We start from the raw sequence: 20,460 nt of genomic DNA on the forward strand, positions 1-20,460 counted from the left end.
AACAATGATAAAAAAAATCCAAAATTTGTTTTTAATAAAAAAATGATCCAAATTTTTCTTTAGAAAATGAATGACAAGGTGGCGTTTAAATGTGAATTTGATTATACTTATTATCATCTTCAAGCTAAACAATTATATAATTTTTTTTATAAAAAAAAAAGCTGAAGAAAGGAAATATAATGTTATCAATAATATAAACCATATTTTTCTTTAGTCAAGGAAAACTAATAATAAAGAAATTATAATTATATACATTTTAAAATATAGTATCAACTAAACTAGAGTGTTTTAGTAGTTTAAAATGAGAATATATATGAGATAGGATGAATACATAGTCATTATCATATCGATACCAGATTTCAAAAATAAGATATTATCTATAATTTATTTCCGATCAATTCAAGTATTGTCGTTCAACATGAAAATGAGTTTAAACAATACTTATAGAAATGATTTTATTTTATATTATAAGTATTTAATTTTTATATTTTAAATATAGTAGAATTTTTTTTATAAAGTAATAAATATTATTGTACCTAAACTTGCCACTCATATTTTATGTGTCCCAAACTTATCATTCTCCCTCAAGTCAAGCTAGTAGTCCAGAGAAAAATAAAAACTAATAAAGGAAATCAACAAATAGTAAAGCAAGAGATTAACAAGTTGTGATGTCATATTTTATAAGAAAAACTACTTACACCAAATGACTCAACAATGTGGTTATGATAAAAAAAAAAAAAAAAATCCAAACGCCTAGGTGAAAATGTACATTAACTACAATGACCTCCTTAACAAATTTTGTCTCAATACATACCATCTGTTAAACATAGATCAATTGGTTGATAAGATGGCAAGGCTTGAGCTCCTCAACTTTCATGTATAATCAAATCATAATGTATCGATGAAGAAAAGATAACATTCGTGGAAAATGGAGTTAATTACTATACAAAGTCATATCTTTTCGTCTGAAATATACATGCACAACATACCAAATTGATGGACAAATTATTTAAAGATCTCATCGAAAAAACCATTAATGTCCACATTGAGGATATAATAATCAAGTTGTCCTTCATCGAAGATTGCCCTAAACATATAGAGAAAGTATTTGTTAAGGTACGTGGTGTTGCAGGAGATGGTGATTCTAGAATGAAAGTGGGATAGCATAACAATGAACTTTGTTACTCACTTGCTACGAACGATCTAAAGGCACAACTCAATATGCATAATTATTAATAGATTGACAAAGAGTGTTCATTTCCTTTTAATGAACCTAAAGATGTTTGTGTCCAAGTTAGCCCAATTATACATAAAAGAGATATGTGAGATTTAATAGATTCTAACAGACATTATTAGAAACATTGGGCACAAAGTTAAGACTCAATTTTGTATATCATTCCCAAGCAAATGGACAATTAGAAAGAATAATATGTTAAACAATCTAATACCCCACTAGATGGTCTCGTGATAAGAGAATCTATGAGGCTTTGATGATAAAAAATATTATAAGATGTGTTAAGGAAATAACAAAGGTTGTTGATGTGCAGGTATTAAAAAATAATTATTAGATAGTCTACAGTATTAACATCTTAGATAGTCTCACATTGCTAAATATGTTAGACGATCTCATAGTACTACAACGTTCTAGAAGGTCTCATTTTGTTGAACATGTTTGACAATCTCTTTATGTTAGACTTGTTAGATAGTCTCATTAGAGTACAACTCGTTAGATGCGTTAGAGGGTCTAACACATCTGGATCTCTCTAAATTCAATCCTTATGTTCTTAAAATGATTTCTAATGATCCCATATGCTCTCGAAACCTGTTTTGATATTATTAATTCATTCGAATCAAAGTTTTTGTTCAACATCTCAATTAAACAATTCTTGAGCATTTTTTAGACTCAAACATTAAACAGAGGCTATCGAAAATAGAAGATCTTCTTCTTATTGATAATGTCTTAATGAAATATATTTTCTAAATGGAATAATCTCATTTAAGACTTTTTTTATGCATCAAAGTTTTGAAATCATACAAAGTATAAAAGGTTTTTGAAAATGCAAACATAAACAAAAAGTTTTTTAAAATAGAAGGATTTGTTATTACATTTTTAGGATTACATCTCTATAAAATTAAATCTCAGTAAATATTTGATATAGTTTAACATTTTAAACTTACAGAAAAATGATAATGTTTTGAAATAATGTTATCTGTAAACTTTCTAAAATAAAAGTTTTAAGAATTAATGATTTTGATCTTAATCTCTTTCACTCTACTTAGTTTTATTTGACTTTTCTGATTACAATTGAACTATTTCCAGAAGTAGCCTTAATGTCTAAGACAAGTAGAAGTTTTCATATAGAGCCTTTAATGAAAAAAAAAAAGAAAAAGCTATAGTGCATAAATTGAGCAGTCTTCGAGTATTGCAGATTCAAGCTTCAATGTTCACATTTCTGAATACTATATAAAGGACTCAAAATTGAAGAAGACAACAACAATAATTAGAAAACCATTTTTGTCTAGAAAAGTTTCAATTCTCAAAGTTCATATTATTTGTACATAGAGTGTGTAGTCTTTTGGATTGTGAACTAAACATTGTAAATCCTTCATGTTGTGAAGCATACCCAATGAGATTTTGTTATTCTCTCTTTGAGAGTGTTTCTTTGTATCTTGAGAGGTCTAAGTCTATTGTGAGTTGATTTTAGATTTATTCATTTATTCACAAAACTTTTATCTTTCTACTAACATTCTCTATGAGTTCTCACTAAGGCAAATAGATTGAAACTTTATCAGTTTTTAAATTTGGAATAAGTAACAAAAAGTTGATAAAGGGAGGATGGACTCTACCCGACCATATTTGTGAACAAGTAAGTCTAAGTCTATTTATTCTTAGGAGTTTCTATTTTTTGAGGATTTTTCTAATTGGATTATGTTTATGAGGTAATGCTACCTAAGATTCTGAGATAAATGAGAACTAAGATTTGGTTCGTATTATTCTTGTTTGAGAAAAGGAGACAACATAATCCATGTTAGGGAAGTTAACATTCAAGGATAATAACTAGGACGCATAGTATGTAATGATGGTAATGATTATATTATGTTTGTTTGAAACCTTAATTCTATATTGTTTTCGATGTATAAGTCATTGTTTGGTTGTTTTTGATGATATGATGGGATGGTAAACTTGTTTGTTAGGGAGAAAATTGAGGTTTCCTCCATGGGAAGGTTTGCCTCGAGCCTATTTTTGCTAAGAGAAAGTATGACGGTGTTGAAATGTCCCAACCAATGCAATTTGCTCAAGTAAAGCCTTTTTTGCTCAAACAAAAACGTGACAATAAAATTAACTCAAACAAAAATAGTCCGGTATAAAGAGAATCAATTCAAGCCAAATTTTGCTTAAATGATCAGATTATCGTTCAAGCAAAAATCAGCTAAAATTATTGAATGTTTTTGGATTTCTCCTCCTCGTCCTCATCATCATTATTATTATTATTATTATTATTATTATTATTATTATTATTATTATTATTATTAAATACGAGCAAACATTTTTAATAATCATTGTTTACAAATATATTTTTTGTATTTTAGTATTATTTAATACTCAAAATTCTTTAAATATAAGTATTAACCAACTAGAATACTCATTTAAGCAATTATGTTTACTCATAATAATAATAATAATAATAATATATTATTGTCAAGTTTTTATTGACTTGAATATTAAAAGATGTTCGGCAGATAAATCTTCATTCATTCCCTAATCAGATATATTAAATGAGAGTTTATCTTAAAAGAATTCTCTAACACAAAGATTTTACTCATTGCAGAACTTGTTGAACTATTTTCCACCTTCTAAGAGAACAATTATAAAAATATTCATGAGTGATGAAAAACAAGAGAAGTAAAGTTTGCAAATAAATGCATAATTTTTGTTTTTTTGAAATATAAGTTTTGAATGTTCTTGGGTTAACGAGTAGAGCGACCTTGAATATCCGCAAGTAGTTATGTTTAGTATATTTTTGTGGCTCATATGTGAGAATGAAGGAAGGATTAAATTTAGAAACTAAATGTATTTCCATGTCCCATGAGGTTATGGTAGAACTATTAGTCCATTAATTTTAATAATAAATTAAAACTTTTTCATTCCTCCTAATGTTGTTTCATTAAAAGGTTTAGGTAGGTTCCTTAAATTTTAGCCGAAAAGCCACCCTACTCTGTCCTTTAAAAAAGATTGTTTTAGGAAACGGTTGAGAATTTAATAAATTCTTATGTGATTATATACATATAATAACAATTTTAATCGTTTATTTAGTAATAACCTATTATTGTTCTATACTACTTTGGTTTTAAGGTGGTGAATGCATTTTAGAGGGGCCAAAATGCCAAATTCAGCCTCCATGTGGAAGAACCTACCTAAGACATGAGATTTAAAAATCATGAACAAATATGCAATGAGAATTGCTACTAAGACATTTTTGTCATACACTTTTAATACACACCATTATTAGTTGGTATTTATTGAAAACTATGATTCAGCCAATAGTAAAAAGGTGTGTTCAAAACAGTATCTTAAAGAGTGGTTTGATAGCATTTTTCATTACACAACAAAAGCAGAAATCTAGTTATATACACCATACATTCCCACAGAGTGAGAGTAGCATAATTAACATCATAATATTACCCAATAAGTTGAAATACAAGAAAATAGTACATGCAAAAGATCTAAAACGTGAGCAAAATTTCTGCTCTTCTGTTTTTCTCTTCCCCTTTTTTCCATAATTAGCTGAGCAGATGGACAAACACTTATAAACAGAGACCTTAACTCCTTTGTATGGTTATCAGCATTTCAACTTACAGTTAAATAACCATCCAAAACATACATAAACTGTTGTGGCAGACCTAAACAACAAGAACACTTCTTGCACAAGGGGAGAATGTACATCATTTCTTCAAAAACTTCTGCGAGAAAATCTTCTTGGAATACGGGCTGTTTCGAGAAATGGCTTTGTGGGACTCAATTGCTTCAACCAGTACATTGTGCACACGGCCCTAGTTTACAAGGAAAAGGCAAAGAGAGAAGAAGAAACAAAAAAAAATCCACTAGATCAGGATCAAAACTCAGTGATGAAATGAAGCTCTTAAACTGCTATAATATAAGTATAAAAATTATACGCACTATTTACTGATCTAAAACAGTAGTATTACAACATATTTGTAGATGGTATAGATTTTGGCCAGTGATAAATTATGACAGGAGTTTGCACTGATTATTTTTCTGTCACTGGCTTTTCAAAGAGGATAAAGAAACTAAGGTGGTAATGTTACAAACCTCAGAATGTCGAAGTGCTGATTGAACAACATAGTTTGCATGTGGATCTTGAAGCAAGTGTTCAAAGTGAGGAGTGGACAACAGCTCCAGAATGACTCTTGATCGATTTTCATCATTGAATACAGCAAGACATTTTTCAATCACGTGACTACCAAACTTCTGCCTTGACAGGTGCACATAGTTGGCTTCAAATTGCGACCTTATAAATGTGGTGGCAGATGGAATCTTTAAGTCCAAGATAAATTGAACAACATAATTTCTGCAGCAGGCATAAAGAACAGAGTGATGAAAGGGTAGAAAAATGAATTCAGAGTCAATAGAGAAAAAGGCTCACAGTTGTTTGAGTGCTTTGTACTACCATCTGATTTAACAAATTCCTGAGATGTTAAAACTGATAACAAATGTAAAATTGATCCAGTAGTTATTAACAATCTTGTTTCCTAGTGTACTATTCACTTTTTCCAGTCCTAGCGCAAGGAATGGTCATATGTGAAAGAAGATAATGTAGAACAACAGGTACTGTCTGACCGCCATATTTTCCAGTCCTCATTAATCTTGGCCTCATGAAAATGGGATAAACTTTTTATACAAAATGTCAATGACACTTGGCTACAACTATGAATCTCACTTCCGGAAGAAAAAGAGGCATGTTTGTGGGATGGGAAGTGCATATTCTAACTAGAAGAAGATGAACCAATCAAAGGAATTTCGTGCTCTATAAGCTATAATGCTTCCAATAGTTACCCGTATTGATCTTGAGCTAGCAGAAGTGCATTAGCACATATTTCTTCAATCAGTTTTTCTCGGTACTCCCCGCTCGAATGGCCAATGCATCTTTGCAGAACACAACATCCATGTTGGTGAGTTGCAATGTCAACACAATACTTTGCAGCAGCAACAAAAATGAACTGCAGAATGCAAAAAACAGAGTAAATGTTTACTTATGCAACCAGACATCAATTTGCAAATTTATTCTGCGTTTCATCACACTTCAGTCATGGTTCAAGTCAAGAACAAAAATCAAATTTTCAACGCCAAAATGGACAGCATTTCAATTATAGTTCACAAGCCCTTTATTCCAGAATCCAGATCATTACAAGCTTGTTTCTTTTGATCCTATTCTAATATTGCTCTACTTGATGTTAATTTCACAATGGAAGTAAATGTCCTTAGAACTCTAGTTTTCTAATTCTTATAAAATTTGTAATAGGATTTTCTCCAACCCTTAAATTCAAAACCCTTCACAAGCAATGTTTCTTCTGACCTAAGCATTAGTCGTTAGAGTGGTGTTTTTATACATAATGAATCAATACAACTTTTTTCTTTGAAACAGAATTGGAATCTTAGAGCAACACATGACATTTATATAAATTCATATTCATTATTAGTCTTGGAGATGAAACTTTTAGCACATTTAAGAAGTCTAGTCCACGGCACAAAAAGTTCAAACATTTATATGTGCCATTTTTTAAAGTACCAATATTGTTATCAGATTAAAAAGGGTTGCATGTTAAGGAAGAAGAATTTTCAGAATGAAATGAATATGTAAGAAAACAAGGAAATTCTATTTCACATGAAATGATCAATTATCACCGACTAAAATGTTTATAAAACAGAAACAAGAGAGTGAGATAAGCATACATATTTCTGTTCACTGATAACAATATCATGTACAATATTACTATCCAATATATAATGCTTTAATGAGAAAGATAGAAATCGTGCCTTGTTATCTTCATTGCTCAAACAAAGCAAACAGCGCTGAACCACATGGTTTCCATTTAGATCTTTGATGAGAGCCAAGAATCCTGGTTCAAGAGCTGAAACAGCTAATGAAATTTGCTGCCTTGTTCTGAGAGACTCAATTAGTTTCTGAACCACACGAGTGCTGATAAAAGAAAAGGTAAAGAAATCAAGTCAAATTCAATATAACACAACCATATCATATTTAAGTAGTTGCAAGTTGTGCCATTACCCATGAGTGTTTAAAGAGATTCTGACAAGCTGGCCAGGTTCTTCAGTAAGGATTAGTAGGATTTGCATCCTCTGTTCTTCATTGCATACATCTAATAACTTCTGCATAAGGTAATTTCCAAAAGGATTCACCATAAGTTCCACTACATGATCAATGATCTCGTTAAATATCACTTGAACATCTTCCGGTGTACCCTCGTCAAACATTTTCTGCAAGAACCTACAGCCATGCTGATCTTTAGCCATTAAATATATATAACCCTGAGCTTCAGCTACAGAACTGTATTTGGGCACCAAAGGAAAGGAGCAACCTATCCTGGCACCCCTAGGATTGTCAAAATTTCCTACAACCTGGTAAGGCATGCCTAGCTCTGATCTCTTATAATGCCTATCAAAGCCAGTGCCTCGTAGTGCAGACCTACTATGATACATGGAAGAATCCGAACCTCTGCCAGCAACATAATTTACACCTTCACCTTGTATGATGAAGCTCCCCTCACTTGCAATTGCATCTATATTTCCTTGTGGGATTCTAGCATTTGATAGAGGCACAGCTCTTGGATTATTAGGCACAGAACGGCTATACTGCAGTAAATCTTGAACACCCAAATAAGGTCTTACATTAACACACCGAGAAGAGCTAGGCCATCTTGACATGCCTGCTTCCTCAGTTAGATGCATTCCATTGTTCTGAGCATAAAGTAACGAATCAACCACTGGATTTCTGCTCAAAGAAGAAGTGTACTCTGGTGGCTGGCTTCGACTTCCTCCACAATAGTAGTTATTCATAAGCTGCCGTGTATGATGACACGGAGACTCCAATGAACCACTGAAGTCATTTAATTGAGAGAGCATTGTCTCAGTCCTTTCAGCACACTGTCTTGATCCAAATAAATTAGGCATTCTATAGTCCCGGGGCAAACCGGACATCGCCATATTCATTTCACCATCATGATTTACAGGACTCCAAGGAAGAGGGGGTTGAACCCCAAAACAATCCAAAGAACCTTTTCTTAAACTGCAATGTGCCCCTTGTGTGTGAACATTGGTTGGACCATTTCCAGTGAAGGAACATTCAGGAAATAGTGGCCTATTCATGGACATTGAAGGCTGCTTGAAATCACAAGGTCTCTCTTGTTGGTTGCTGATGTACATTTTACTTAAATTGGCACACAGGCCAAATTCATCAACCAAACCTCCATTGGCAATATTGAAAACAGTTGAATCAGGTGTGGTGAAACGGTTATTAGGGTAAGAAGAAGAACCTCCGGAAGGCATGGTGGATTTAAGATCCTCCAATGGAGGAGGGGTTGGTGATCCAGTGTCAGACAAAGCATGGCCAGAAGAGAACAAGCTAGAGGAAGAGCCATCAGATTGCAGAGAAAAACCACTCACAGGAGACGAGACACAAGGATACTGAATCTGACTAAATGGGTCATCATCACACACACCACACATTCCATTAGACACCAAAGAACCATGATTATGATGATCATCACCATGATGAACATCATGTGATTTCCCGTGGTAAAGATTGTTTGATGTTGCCTGAGGGATCTCATTCAGCAGCATCTCAAGCTCCTCAAGCCCCCCGTCGTCCTTCACGTTCTCCAACATCTCTTTCCCTATCTCAATGCTTTCACACACCAACAACCACTGACAGAACACAACAAAAAGAAAAGCCAACAAAAAAACAGAACAAAAAACAAGAAGAAACCAAACTCACGCACAGCAATCAAAAGAGTCCATGAATCAGAAAACCCATTTCAGATACCGATTAAAAGAGAGTGAAAAACACAATCCCATAAGAAATTACGAGTCTTGGGTCATCTGGGTTGGGCTGTGGTTGGAAAAACTGAAAAAGTTAGGTCCTTTATTATTATGAAGAGAATTGGGATTGCATTTGCATTTGCATTTTGAGAAAATCATATTATTTGGGTAATGGGTATTGTCTGAGAGGAGTTGGTGAAGCATGCAAATATTGAAGATTTACATGCGGTCACTGGGAACCGTAGGCGTACACACTCAGCGTAGTCTCACAGGCCATTAAAGCTGAAGCAAGAACAGACGCTACGGGCTTTCTATATTTATATAGAGCGAATATTTAATTGGAATATATTTATTTATAGTATAAATATCACAAATTATCGATCATTTTTTACCATATTTAAATATCATTTCAAATTTTTTATTATTATTTTTGCACCAAACAACTATTAAATCCTTTTAATATATCATGATAATTTATGCATCATAGAAATAATTTGTTAATATGTTTCTTTCTCCGAAAATCAACAAAAATATATACTATTCTCTATGTTAATATTCTTTAAGAGAAAAACTCCTTTAAAAAAATTAAAATAATTTTTATGAATTATTAAACTAAAGATAATATTTTATTAAAGAAAAATAGTTGAGGGAACGCCAATATATGCTAAAAATATACGAGAAAAACTTTTTTAGGTGAATATCAAATTATTTTAAATTAAAATATTAATATTTTTAAATTTCATATAATCATTTACCAAAAAAAATCAGATGTTAAAAAACCTTAATTATGAGTTCAAACCAAGTTTATAGCATTGTACCCAAAATCCTGTTTTTTCATTTAGCATTTTAAACAAGTATATTGTATTGTATTCCTAAACAGGTTCTTAAACTAATAAGTCAATGAAACAAATGTAGAACAAATTTTAAATTGTCAAAATCAAAATCATTACTAGTTAAGGTATATAGAAAGAGTAAAAATATTTAAGTTTGAACTTAATAGTGGAGTTTAACTTCTTTATAATAGCACATAATCTTATCATTTAACAAAGCTTACAAAGTAGAAACTTTATTTATATTAGCACAATTATTATTTAAATAAAAAAAATATTAAGGATATCTCTCAAACTATAGTAAAAGACTAATTATTTTAAATTAATAACTGTTACTTTCAATATATTGTAAAAATCATATGATAATAATAAGTAATAGTAATATTTATTTAAATAAGCCATATTGTTATGCCTAAAAATATTTTTTTTTTTGAGTGAGTTTATATTAAACACTTATAGTCAAATAATTTTACATAAGAAGTCTTGGATTAGTTTATTTTTGAAAAAAAAAATACTTCAGAAATTTTTATCAAACTTAAGCAAAGTCATTTTCATATAAATGAATTTGATCCTTCAATTTCAAAACAAATTCTACATATGTTTTATCATCTAAAAATAATTCATTATTTTTTTAATATAAAAATATTTCATATGTTTAACTAATAAAAATGGATTTAAAAGTGAATTTTTTTTTATTTTCTAAAATGTTTAATTAGACTAGTATAAAATAAGTAATTTATGAAAGGACTCTTATATTTTTTAACCACAAACTAATTAAAATAAGAAGAAGAAGAAATTAATCAATTTTGTTAGAATAAATATAAAAGTGATACATTTAATTAGTATGAGAAATATAAATATTAAGGGTATTTAAATTCAACTAATCCAACAAAAATAACTATATATTTATTGTGAATATATAATATGAATGAAATAAAATAAATTAAAACATATCTCTATTTTACATCTGTTTACCAGTTACTTATGTTTCACAATCTAAATGTATAATTTTCATTTCTCTCGTATTTTTTAAAATTAATATATATATATATATATATATTATTACTTGATTATATACATGATACATTAAGAACTTAGTAAAAAATCAATCCCATATTATGTTATATTATATTTATTATTTATACTATATTATATTAACTTATTTTAAATATATTATATATAATAGTATTAAAGTTAGTTAAAAAAAATTAATAATCTTTCATAATTTTTTTTGTAAAAAATGATATTTTAATTATTTAATTTTTAAAATAAAATATTAATTGTGAATTTATTTTATTTAGATTAATAATCTCTTCAATTTTAATTTAAATGTACAAAATTGTAATAATTAAAAAGATAATTTATACAAAACAATTGAACTCAGGTAATTAACTTTAAAATATAATAATTTTATGTTTATTTTTAAAAAAATGATATTTAATATTAAACATATGAAAGTAAAGTTTGTGTAATTTTGTAAGGAATATTTGAGTTAAAGTTTAGATTAGTAAAATAGCTATAAAAAAAATTACACAATTATTTTCTTATTTTTTGTATGTAAACAACACCTCCATATGAAAATAAGATTTCTAAATTTAAGAAAAAAGTTTAAAAAATTTGAATAAACATAAAATTGAGTTTAATATGAAAATTAAATCAAAAAAATTGTAGATACAAGGACACAATTAAATATATAAATCAACAATAAAAATGTTACAACAAGTATTATTCTTAAACATTTTGAAATAAACAAATTTTAACAAATAAAACTGAATATTTAATATATGGAATTAATAATTAATATATATAATATATAACTTAATTAAAATGAGAATAATTTCTAAAAATATGTTAAGTTAGAGACAACTGATAAAATATCTTCTAACAAAAATAATTTTAAATATTTTTTAAATGAGAATATTTTTTTAATAATAAGAGTAACTAATAAAAATCGGAACATAAATTGGTTGTGAGTGTTATTCTCCAAAATAAAAGGGGAATTAGGGAAATTGTGATTAATTCAACCGATGTCAGTGGGAAGTTTTTGTTTCAACTACACGTTCTTCTCGGGAATTACAACAATAAAGGATGTTGTAACCGTATTCTATGCAATTCTTACACGTGTTTAAAATATATTTCGTTAACTTTTAGGTTTTTGAAATTTTAAAATAAAGTTAAAGTTATAAGAAGTTAAAAAATAACTTTTCACATTCTTACGAATGGAATTGTCGGTACTCTTAGGCATTGGAATTAAAACTATATCAATGCAGTACTTAAAAAAAATTTAAAAGGTAAGAATGTTTCATAATATTTTTTTTTTTCAGTAAATAATCTTAACCAACATAACATAAAACCAAATATCTTGTTAACACAACAAGCGGAGAGAAAATTGCATTTGGTTATTAACAATAACTTATAAATGCATTTTCCTTTTCATCTAAATTCATAATTTTATGGGAAGGAGAAGGAGATGATATAGGTGTGAATGGTAAATATCTTTTTGTAAAATTGTAGAATAAAGAGATGTAGAGAAAAAAACAAGTCAACATGTGTTATTTTTTTAAAAATTTCAAAATTATCCTCATTTATTTGATTATATTGTTTGTAGTATTTTTTATTTTTTATTGTTGTAAATTTTTTAATATTAAAAACTAGTATTTTTTATTTATATAAGATGTGATTTTTTTTATAATTTTATATTATATGTTTAATATTTTAAAAATTACTTGATGTTCTGGTTTTATTTAATTTTTTGTTGTATTTATATTAATATATTTTTGTGTATAATTATTATCTTTATGAGTTCTAATTTATTTGATAATAATTTACTATGAATTTTTTTTCTATAGTTAATTGCATTATATTTTTGTTGTTGTAGTATTTTTATTTTTCATTACTACATGATTTTTAATATTAAAAATAATAATTTTTTATTTCTATAAGATCTGATTTTTTTTTTCAATTTTATATTACAATTTTAATATTTTAATAAATTACTTAAAGTTCTATTTTTTTTAATTTATTGAATACATATTTTTTTCTAATTATAATTTTTAAATTATACCTATTTACATTTAATATATGTTTATTTTCTAATTATAATTTTTAAATCTTCGAATATGTGAAAGTTGTTTATTTTCAAACAAAAATAACTCATTTCATTATTAATTTTTTTATAAACAATGGTAAATTTGTAAAATAACAATTTACACCTTTAAAAAAAATTAAAATTTTCTCAGAGTCATCACATCACACTCACAAACTCTCATAATTTTTTCTCAAACATCCACTTTAACTCTTTCTACTGAAAGATCTCTGTTAATCATTCTCCACTAGAGATTTAACATTAGACTCATTTTAGCACCTCCGGTATGTATTTTTGACTATGTGTGGATCAATGTGGGTTTAAAGTACATGTTTACACATACTTTTGTTTGTAACATTACACAAAACTACCCACTTTACTATAAACCCAACAAATGGCATGTACAAAACATTTAGTTTTTAAAAAAAACATGAAACATAACAAAATATATGTACATATATTTATTTTTTTCAACAAGATAACTTATATTATTCCTTAGTTTCTTCCAAATATAGCTTCAAAACCTATATTTGCATCTCATGTATAGTCATAACAGTTCACTACAAAAACAACACGTATAAGGATAAGTTATTGAAATAATTTTTCAACACGAGACAAATCTATATAAAAGGAAACATTTTAACCAGCAATTCATAACCAACTCAATTTCATCAAACATAAACATGCATAACCATATAGACCACACAAGTCTATACATAGAAGGATATTCACCAAGGAATATCTACATACGTCTTCTGAAAGACTCGTATTAAACATTCACTATTAGATATTAACATATGATCCATTTTTAGCTACAAGTATACACAAACCTCGATTGTATGGATCGGGGTAAGTTTAGGTATACACAAACCTCAATTGTATGGTGTTCTGACTATACAATAAGCTCCCCTTCAGATTCTCATAATCTTATGTCTTAATTTATGTGATTTAGACTATCAATGAAGTTAGAAAACTCTATTACAAGATATTTTTTTCCTAACACAACAAATCAAACAGTGATTCAAAAATTATCCCATATTTGTAATCTCAAATTCATATAATTCTTATCAATCTCAACAACCATTTCCATACATAGTTCATTTAGACAAAACCACAAGTCAAATAAATATATTAATTACATTTATATTTAATATTCACATTCAATCAATTAAAGAGACAAAAGGGGAGTGATTGTTTGAGCAAAAGTTTTTTTTGTTTGAGCAAAAGTAGGATCGAGAGCAAAGGTTGAATTTCAACTTTATTTTTCGCTTGAGCAAAAATTTCTTCATTTGAGCAAAAATAAGGTTGAGAGGAAATATTGAGTTTGAACTCTATTTTGTTTGAGCAAATAATCATTCTCTTGAGTGAAATATATAAAAAAAAAATCAACCTCATGCATTAATGACAAGTGTCAATTTTCAATAATATTTCATATTAAAATATATGTGGGTATTAATTAATAAAATAATCTCTAATGTATCAAGTTATACCTTTTTACATATTTTGTGATTTTAATTTAAATAAGAACGATTTATTCCAAAATCTATGTTAATTTCAAGATTTAGGGAAGAACAAAGATAATTGGGCAAAAGAAAAATATACAAAGCTAAAAAGGGAAAGTTGGAATGCACCAACATCGCAAAAGCTGCCCCAAACTCGCAAAAAGTCAAGACGCCACCAATAGATCTCGCTCAAGCGAGATTGCTCCAGTAACATTGGACCTTTTTAGGTTTTACTCGCCTAAGTGAGCCCATTAGCTTAAAATGTTTATAAATGATAAATCACAAACTCACAAACTATATTTTAAATTTCCATATATAAATATCACAATTCATAATGTTATGTTTATATTTCTTATATATAAATATCATAATTAATTTGTTCTAAGACAAAGGAAGTTAACTTGATTTATTAAAATAATTGATGTTGATAATAGTGATGATAGGAGAAATTGATTTGAGAACTCTTAAGAGCTATACATTTTTTTTATAGATTAGTTGTATATTTTTTAAATATAAGTAATGTTGAGAAAAAATGGTTATGTAATGATGATTATATATATATATATAAAGTGGCATGAAAAGAAAATTGGTAGAATCTATATAATTACATTTTTGGAGTTTGTTGAATTTTCTTGTACAACTAATATAAAAATTTAGGATTTATTAGAAAATATTGGTGTTTGGATTGATGTTGAAGTTTCATTGAGTGGAAATTTGATGAAGTTATAGTAAATTCATCCACATCTTAAAATTAAAAGTTTATACAAATTATAAATTAATTTATATATAAACTAGTTATAAAATATAAGAAAAATTATTTTAATTTATTCTCGTGTATAGTAATAGATTATGTGACATTCAAATTATATGCAAACATACTTAATAAAAATTTATTTTATGTGGATAACTAAGTGGATAATTAATTAATGAAAAATAAATTAACATGTGAAAATTGCAATCCCACGTGCATACATGTCATGTGTATTACTACATAGTTATCATGGTTTTAACAATATTGTATGGGTTGGGAATCACACTAGACACACCTATATAAAAGAAAGGACCAATTTTAACCATTATAATGTTCATATATTTAAAGAGGAAACACCTTCTTCTAGAACTTCTCCCAACTAACTATGATGAAAACTAAAGTAAGAGGCTAGCAAAAATAGGAAAGTGAGAAGGTTAACGTTCTTTTATTTTATTTTATTTTAAATAAATATTTTTATTTTAAAAAACATTATAATTACTATGGAAACATAGATGCGATTCGCCGTGTATCCACATTTTTCTCTTTTATTCAATTTTCACGATGATAAAAATGTAATTTGGATGAGTCGAAATTGAAAAGCAAAAATTGGAGTGTAGAGAGTGATTAAAAGTGAAGGTTAATTTATTTTATATGTAAAATTTAGTGTGAAAATGTGTGAGAGTATGCTCTCTTTGTTGCTTTAAAATAAATAACTAATAGAAAAGTAAGGAGTCATATAAAAACTGTACATTAATATTAATTTAAAAAATTAAAAAATAATTTTATTTTTTAAATAATTCATATGAAATGACAAAATACTTCCCATTAATAAATTTGTTTACATAAAAAGCGGTTATAATGAAAAATCTTTTTATGTATGGTACAGATGAAGTTGCTTTGTATACAAAGTAAAAGAGTTAATACTCTCTTATAAAAATTAATTTCTAAAGAATTTTAAAATTCTACAAAATATTTTTCTAAAACTTAAATAAATATCAATGGATGAAATATAGAAACATATTCTGCAGCGTTCCTCTTCAAATTCAAATACAATTATTAGTTTAAGATTTAAAAAAAATCACAAATGTTCTTGTTTGGTGATAGAATTTTATAATTTTAAATTTTTTTTTTTAATATAATAACCACAAAATATACATTTAATTATTTTTTTTGAAATAATTAAATTATATTTAAATTTTGTAAATAAATTGATAAATAACTTTAAATTAATTTTGTTTTTTTATATACGTAGTTAGATATGATTTCTTACTTGAAACCAAGGTTATCATGTCTTGTAACAATTATTTGTAAATGAAAAAGAAAGAAAAAATATAATGGAAAGTTCAACAGCATGGGATCTCCAAAGGGTAAATTATAGAAAAATATTGTTGTTTTAATAATGAAAGAAGGTGTCAAAAAGTAATTTTTATTGGTTCTTTTATAAGTTCACTTACAAGGGAAGCTATAAATTGCACTGGCCCACATAGCACATATTGTGTTCACAATTTTAAACTGAGACACAATTATCACGTGAAACAAAATTCAATTTAAAGTGAAGAACTATTGTAAGTGATTAGAAAATGTTTCATTTCTAAATCATGTTTGGTACAAGATGTGAACTTGGATTTGACAAATAATTGCCTACATTAATGACAACAAAATATGAACTAATAATTGTTAGTTAACAAAATTAATAAACAAATTTTAATAAATTTATATTTGTTTGTACGCATTTTATTATACTATACTCGTAGTTTATAAGAAACGAATGCATATATGCAATGATATTTTTTTATGATAGAATGGTGTGCGAATTATGTATAAAAATAGTGGTGCATTAATTCATATAATTTAGAATTAAGAAAATTATGACCCAGTAATTTATAATTTTTTTACCTGAATTTTTTAAGGTATATTTTTTTACTACAAGAAAATCTTTAAATAAAAATTAATTTTAAAAATTAAAATGATTAGTTACTATTTCACTAAATTAAAGATTAACTTATAAACTAAAAAACTATTAATATTAAAGATAGTTTCTATTATTAATAAAAATTTATAAAATAATTTATAAATTAGTATTTAATCTTTAGCTACCAAGATTTTAGCTACTTACTACTTTATATTCTAAATTAGATTTATTAGTCTTTTAGATACTAATTTAGAATATAAAATATTCACTACAAGAAAATCATGAAATAGAAACCAAAACCAATTTTTAGAGACCAAAATAATTAGTTACAATAGTGACTAAATTAGAGACTATTTTAGAAACTAACTAAAAAATTGATTTCTAAATTAGTTTCTATTATTGTTAAATAGTTTCTAAATTGATATCTAATTAGCAATCAAAGTTTTAACTACCAATTATTTAGTTTCTAAATTTGGTTTCTAAAACCTTGATTGCTAATTAAATACAAATTTAGAAATTATTTAACAATAATAAAAACTAATTTAGAAACCAATTTTTTGTAGTTTCTATAATGGTCTCTAATTTAGTTACTATTGCAACTAATTATTTTGGTCTCGAAAAATTGGTTTTTATTTCATGATTATGATTATCTTGTAGTGATTAGTACCTAAATTTGAGTAGCTACTTTAGATACCAATCTAGAAACCATTTTATAAATTTATATTAATAATATAAACCACTTTAGATACTAATAATTTTTTAGTCTATAAAATAGTATATGATTTAATCAATATAGTAAATAATTATTTTTTATCTCTAAACTTTATTACTATTTAGTAATATTCTTGTGGTGTTCTAATGAATAATAAAATATAAATATTTAAATTCATCATGTAAAAGAATAGATATTGAATTCACACTTTAACTATAAAATTTAAATAATATTTAAAAGTGTACTAAAAAATATAATACTATTTTTCTGAATTAAGAAAATAATTTAATATCTACATTTAGTTTTCATAATTTTCTTAAATAACTTGAGTTTTTACCTGAAATGGTACTAATGCACTTCATATTGGCAGGATTTAAAAAATAACTTTAATGTAATAGTACTAATACATTTCATAATTTGTAAAGATTTAGAAATTAACTTTAATGGAATGGTACTAATACACTTCATAATTGTAAGGATTTAGAAAATAATCTTAAAGTAGAAGTGATATATTTTAAATGAAAAAAAAAATTATATAAATAGAAATTTCAGTTATTCATATTTTCTTTTTAAAGAATCACCATTTCTCTAAATGTTTTGTTTTTTCTCTAAGATTCTAGCATCCTCACTCATGAGATCAACAATGAGAATGACTTTTGAAAAAGTGCATGAAAGTTAATGACTTTATTAATTAAAACTGAAATTAACAAATATTTTTTTATAGCTAACTTACCCAGTTGTTTATTGTGTTTTTTTTTTTTTTTTATCTATGATGATAGTATATTATATACGGGAACATATGAGATTTTAGATGTGGAAGCTCCCCAATGAGCATATGAAATATTATATATATATATTTTTATTATTCTCTATGAATAAAAATTATTTTGAACTACTACTCATACGGTATATGTATATATGTAAATATTTATGTTGAAAATTTATGTATATTATAATATTAGACGTGGAAAATATTTTTAGTTTTTTTTTTATAGTATAGTATTTAATTTTAACCTTTCATATTTTTTCTATAAATTCTAGAGTTTATAAACTTTAAATCCTATGAAGTAATATTATAATTATTCTACATTAATATTATATTCTTTAACTATTTTAAACTAATTATTAAGGTAGTATAATTCAATATTTGATATATATTATTTATTTAAAAATTGAATATATAATTTTTAGATATATGAGGAAGAAAAATGAGTTATTTATAACAATTAACAGTTTGTTTATTCCAACTAAAAAAATAAGATTAAAAAATAGAAAGTTGAAAAAAAAAATCGTAAAATTAAAAAAATAGAAATATTTCATCAATAAAATTATAAAAAAAAACATAAATGAATAGGCTAAGATATTCTTCTAACACTATATTATGAATTATGAGAATAACCAATGTACTGACCAAAAGCGACAAATTTTGCTTATAGGTTATGGGGATTTCATTTTTCCTAGGTCTAATCATATAGATATTCCCTGCATCTAACTTTTTATGTAGTCAGAGTCAATAAGTGTCTCTTTATTTATAAAGATTAATTATATCAATATTAATTAAACCAAATTTTATTCCTTTTTGGAGCTGTGTTGTAATTGCACCAATAGAGCTTAGTCATTTGTGTCAACCACTTTTATGTTTTGTTTTACTATACTAATAAACTTTAAAACTATTTGATATATGTTATGGAAAAGATAAAATACGCATGTAAGTTATCTTCATACTCACACAAGAGACTGGTTTGGTATGTTCGGAGAAGTTCATATAGTTTAATTTATTTATAATATTATAATAATTTTTTTTATTTGTCTTAAAAGAAAATATAAACCTCCTAAAAGGATCATTACATTACATGTGTGTGTTTGTGTTTTTGTAATATGTTAATTTTTTCTCACAATTTTTATTATTACACACAATTGTATGGTGAAGAGCACATTTTCTTTGCATTTTGTACCGTATCCCTAGTAGTACTAGATTGAGCATGCAAGCTCAAGGGGTTGGTGTGTTTTTGTTTGAATCATCTTTAGAAAGTGTGAGTTAACTTCCTTCAAAGATTGATGTTCTCACATTGATGAATGATTTTCTAATTTACACGTTAGCTTCATCTATTAATTAGAATATGCATCTTACATTTGTACATAAAACTTCATTTACTCTCTTCAGTAGCACATATTATATTTAGCGCTTTCTTGAGGTCTTTGTACGATTCTTGTCTGCTTGCGTCTAGTGCTTGGATGAACACATTTTTACTCACTTAAAGTATTCAAGCTTACTTTCTCGGAGTGTAATTGAGAATAAATTCACTATTTTAATTACAAATTACTTAATTAGATTTAATTGGACTTTAACTGCAATTATTGATTAAATTCACATTTTTAAGCCTATTAACTTACTTGTATTACTTTGATGATATCTTAAATTACAAGTGATTGTTTTCAATGATTTCAATAGTTTTAGAAAGTTAGGATTTTGAGTTTGGTAAAGGAATAAAATACTTTAAAGACTGAAAAGCTAAGCTGTGTATAAAGTAGATTGTCTGATTATTCAAAGCTCATTGGACCGTTTGCTCTAGATTCATCTGCTATGGATTA

At 26.7% G+C, this 20,460-nt stretch overlaps 1 protein-coding gene across 2 annotated transcripts; it reads right to left on the reverse strand.

The window, feature by feature from the left end:
• Positions 1-4,663: 4,663 nt before the first annotated feature.
• Positions 4,664-9,371, reverse strand: LOC137811838 (putative pumilio homolog 8, chloroplastic). Of its 2 annotated transcripts, none has more exons than XR_011081167.1 (5): positions 7,308-9,365; positions 7,058-7,220; positions 5,667-6,240; positions 5,333-5,591; positions 4,664-5,052 (listed from the first exon to the last, which is right to left on the reverse strand). XR_011081167.1 is itself a non-coding variant. In XM_068613694.1 (5 exons), the coding sequence occupies exons 1-5, from the start codon at positions 8,921-8,923 to the stop codon at positions 4,945-4,947; spliced, it is 2,310 nt and encodes a 769-aa protein (XP_068469795.1). In that variant the 5' UTR covers positions 8,924-9,371; the 3' UTR covers positions 4,664-4,944. The 2 variants fall into 2 exon arrangements, 1 of the variants encoding a protein (XP_068469795.1); XM_068613694.1 differs by having other exon boundaries at positions 6,077-6,240; positions 7,308-9,371.
• Between the last annotated feature and the right edge of the window lie 11,089 nt (positions 9,372-20,460).

The sequence above is a fragment of the Phaseolus vulgaris genome, chromosome 2, assembly GCF_000499845.2.
Source record: "Phaseolus vulgaris cultivar G19833 chromosome 2, P. vulgaris v2.0, whole genome shotgun sequence".
In the NCBI taxonomy this organism is placed as follows: domain Eukaryota; kingdom Viridiplantae; phylum Streptophyta; class Magnoliopsida; order Fabales; family Fabaceae; genus Phaseolus; species Phaseolus vulgaris.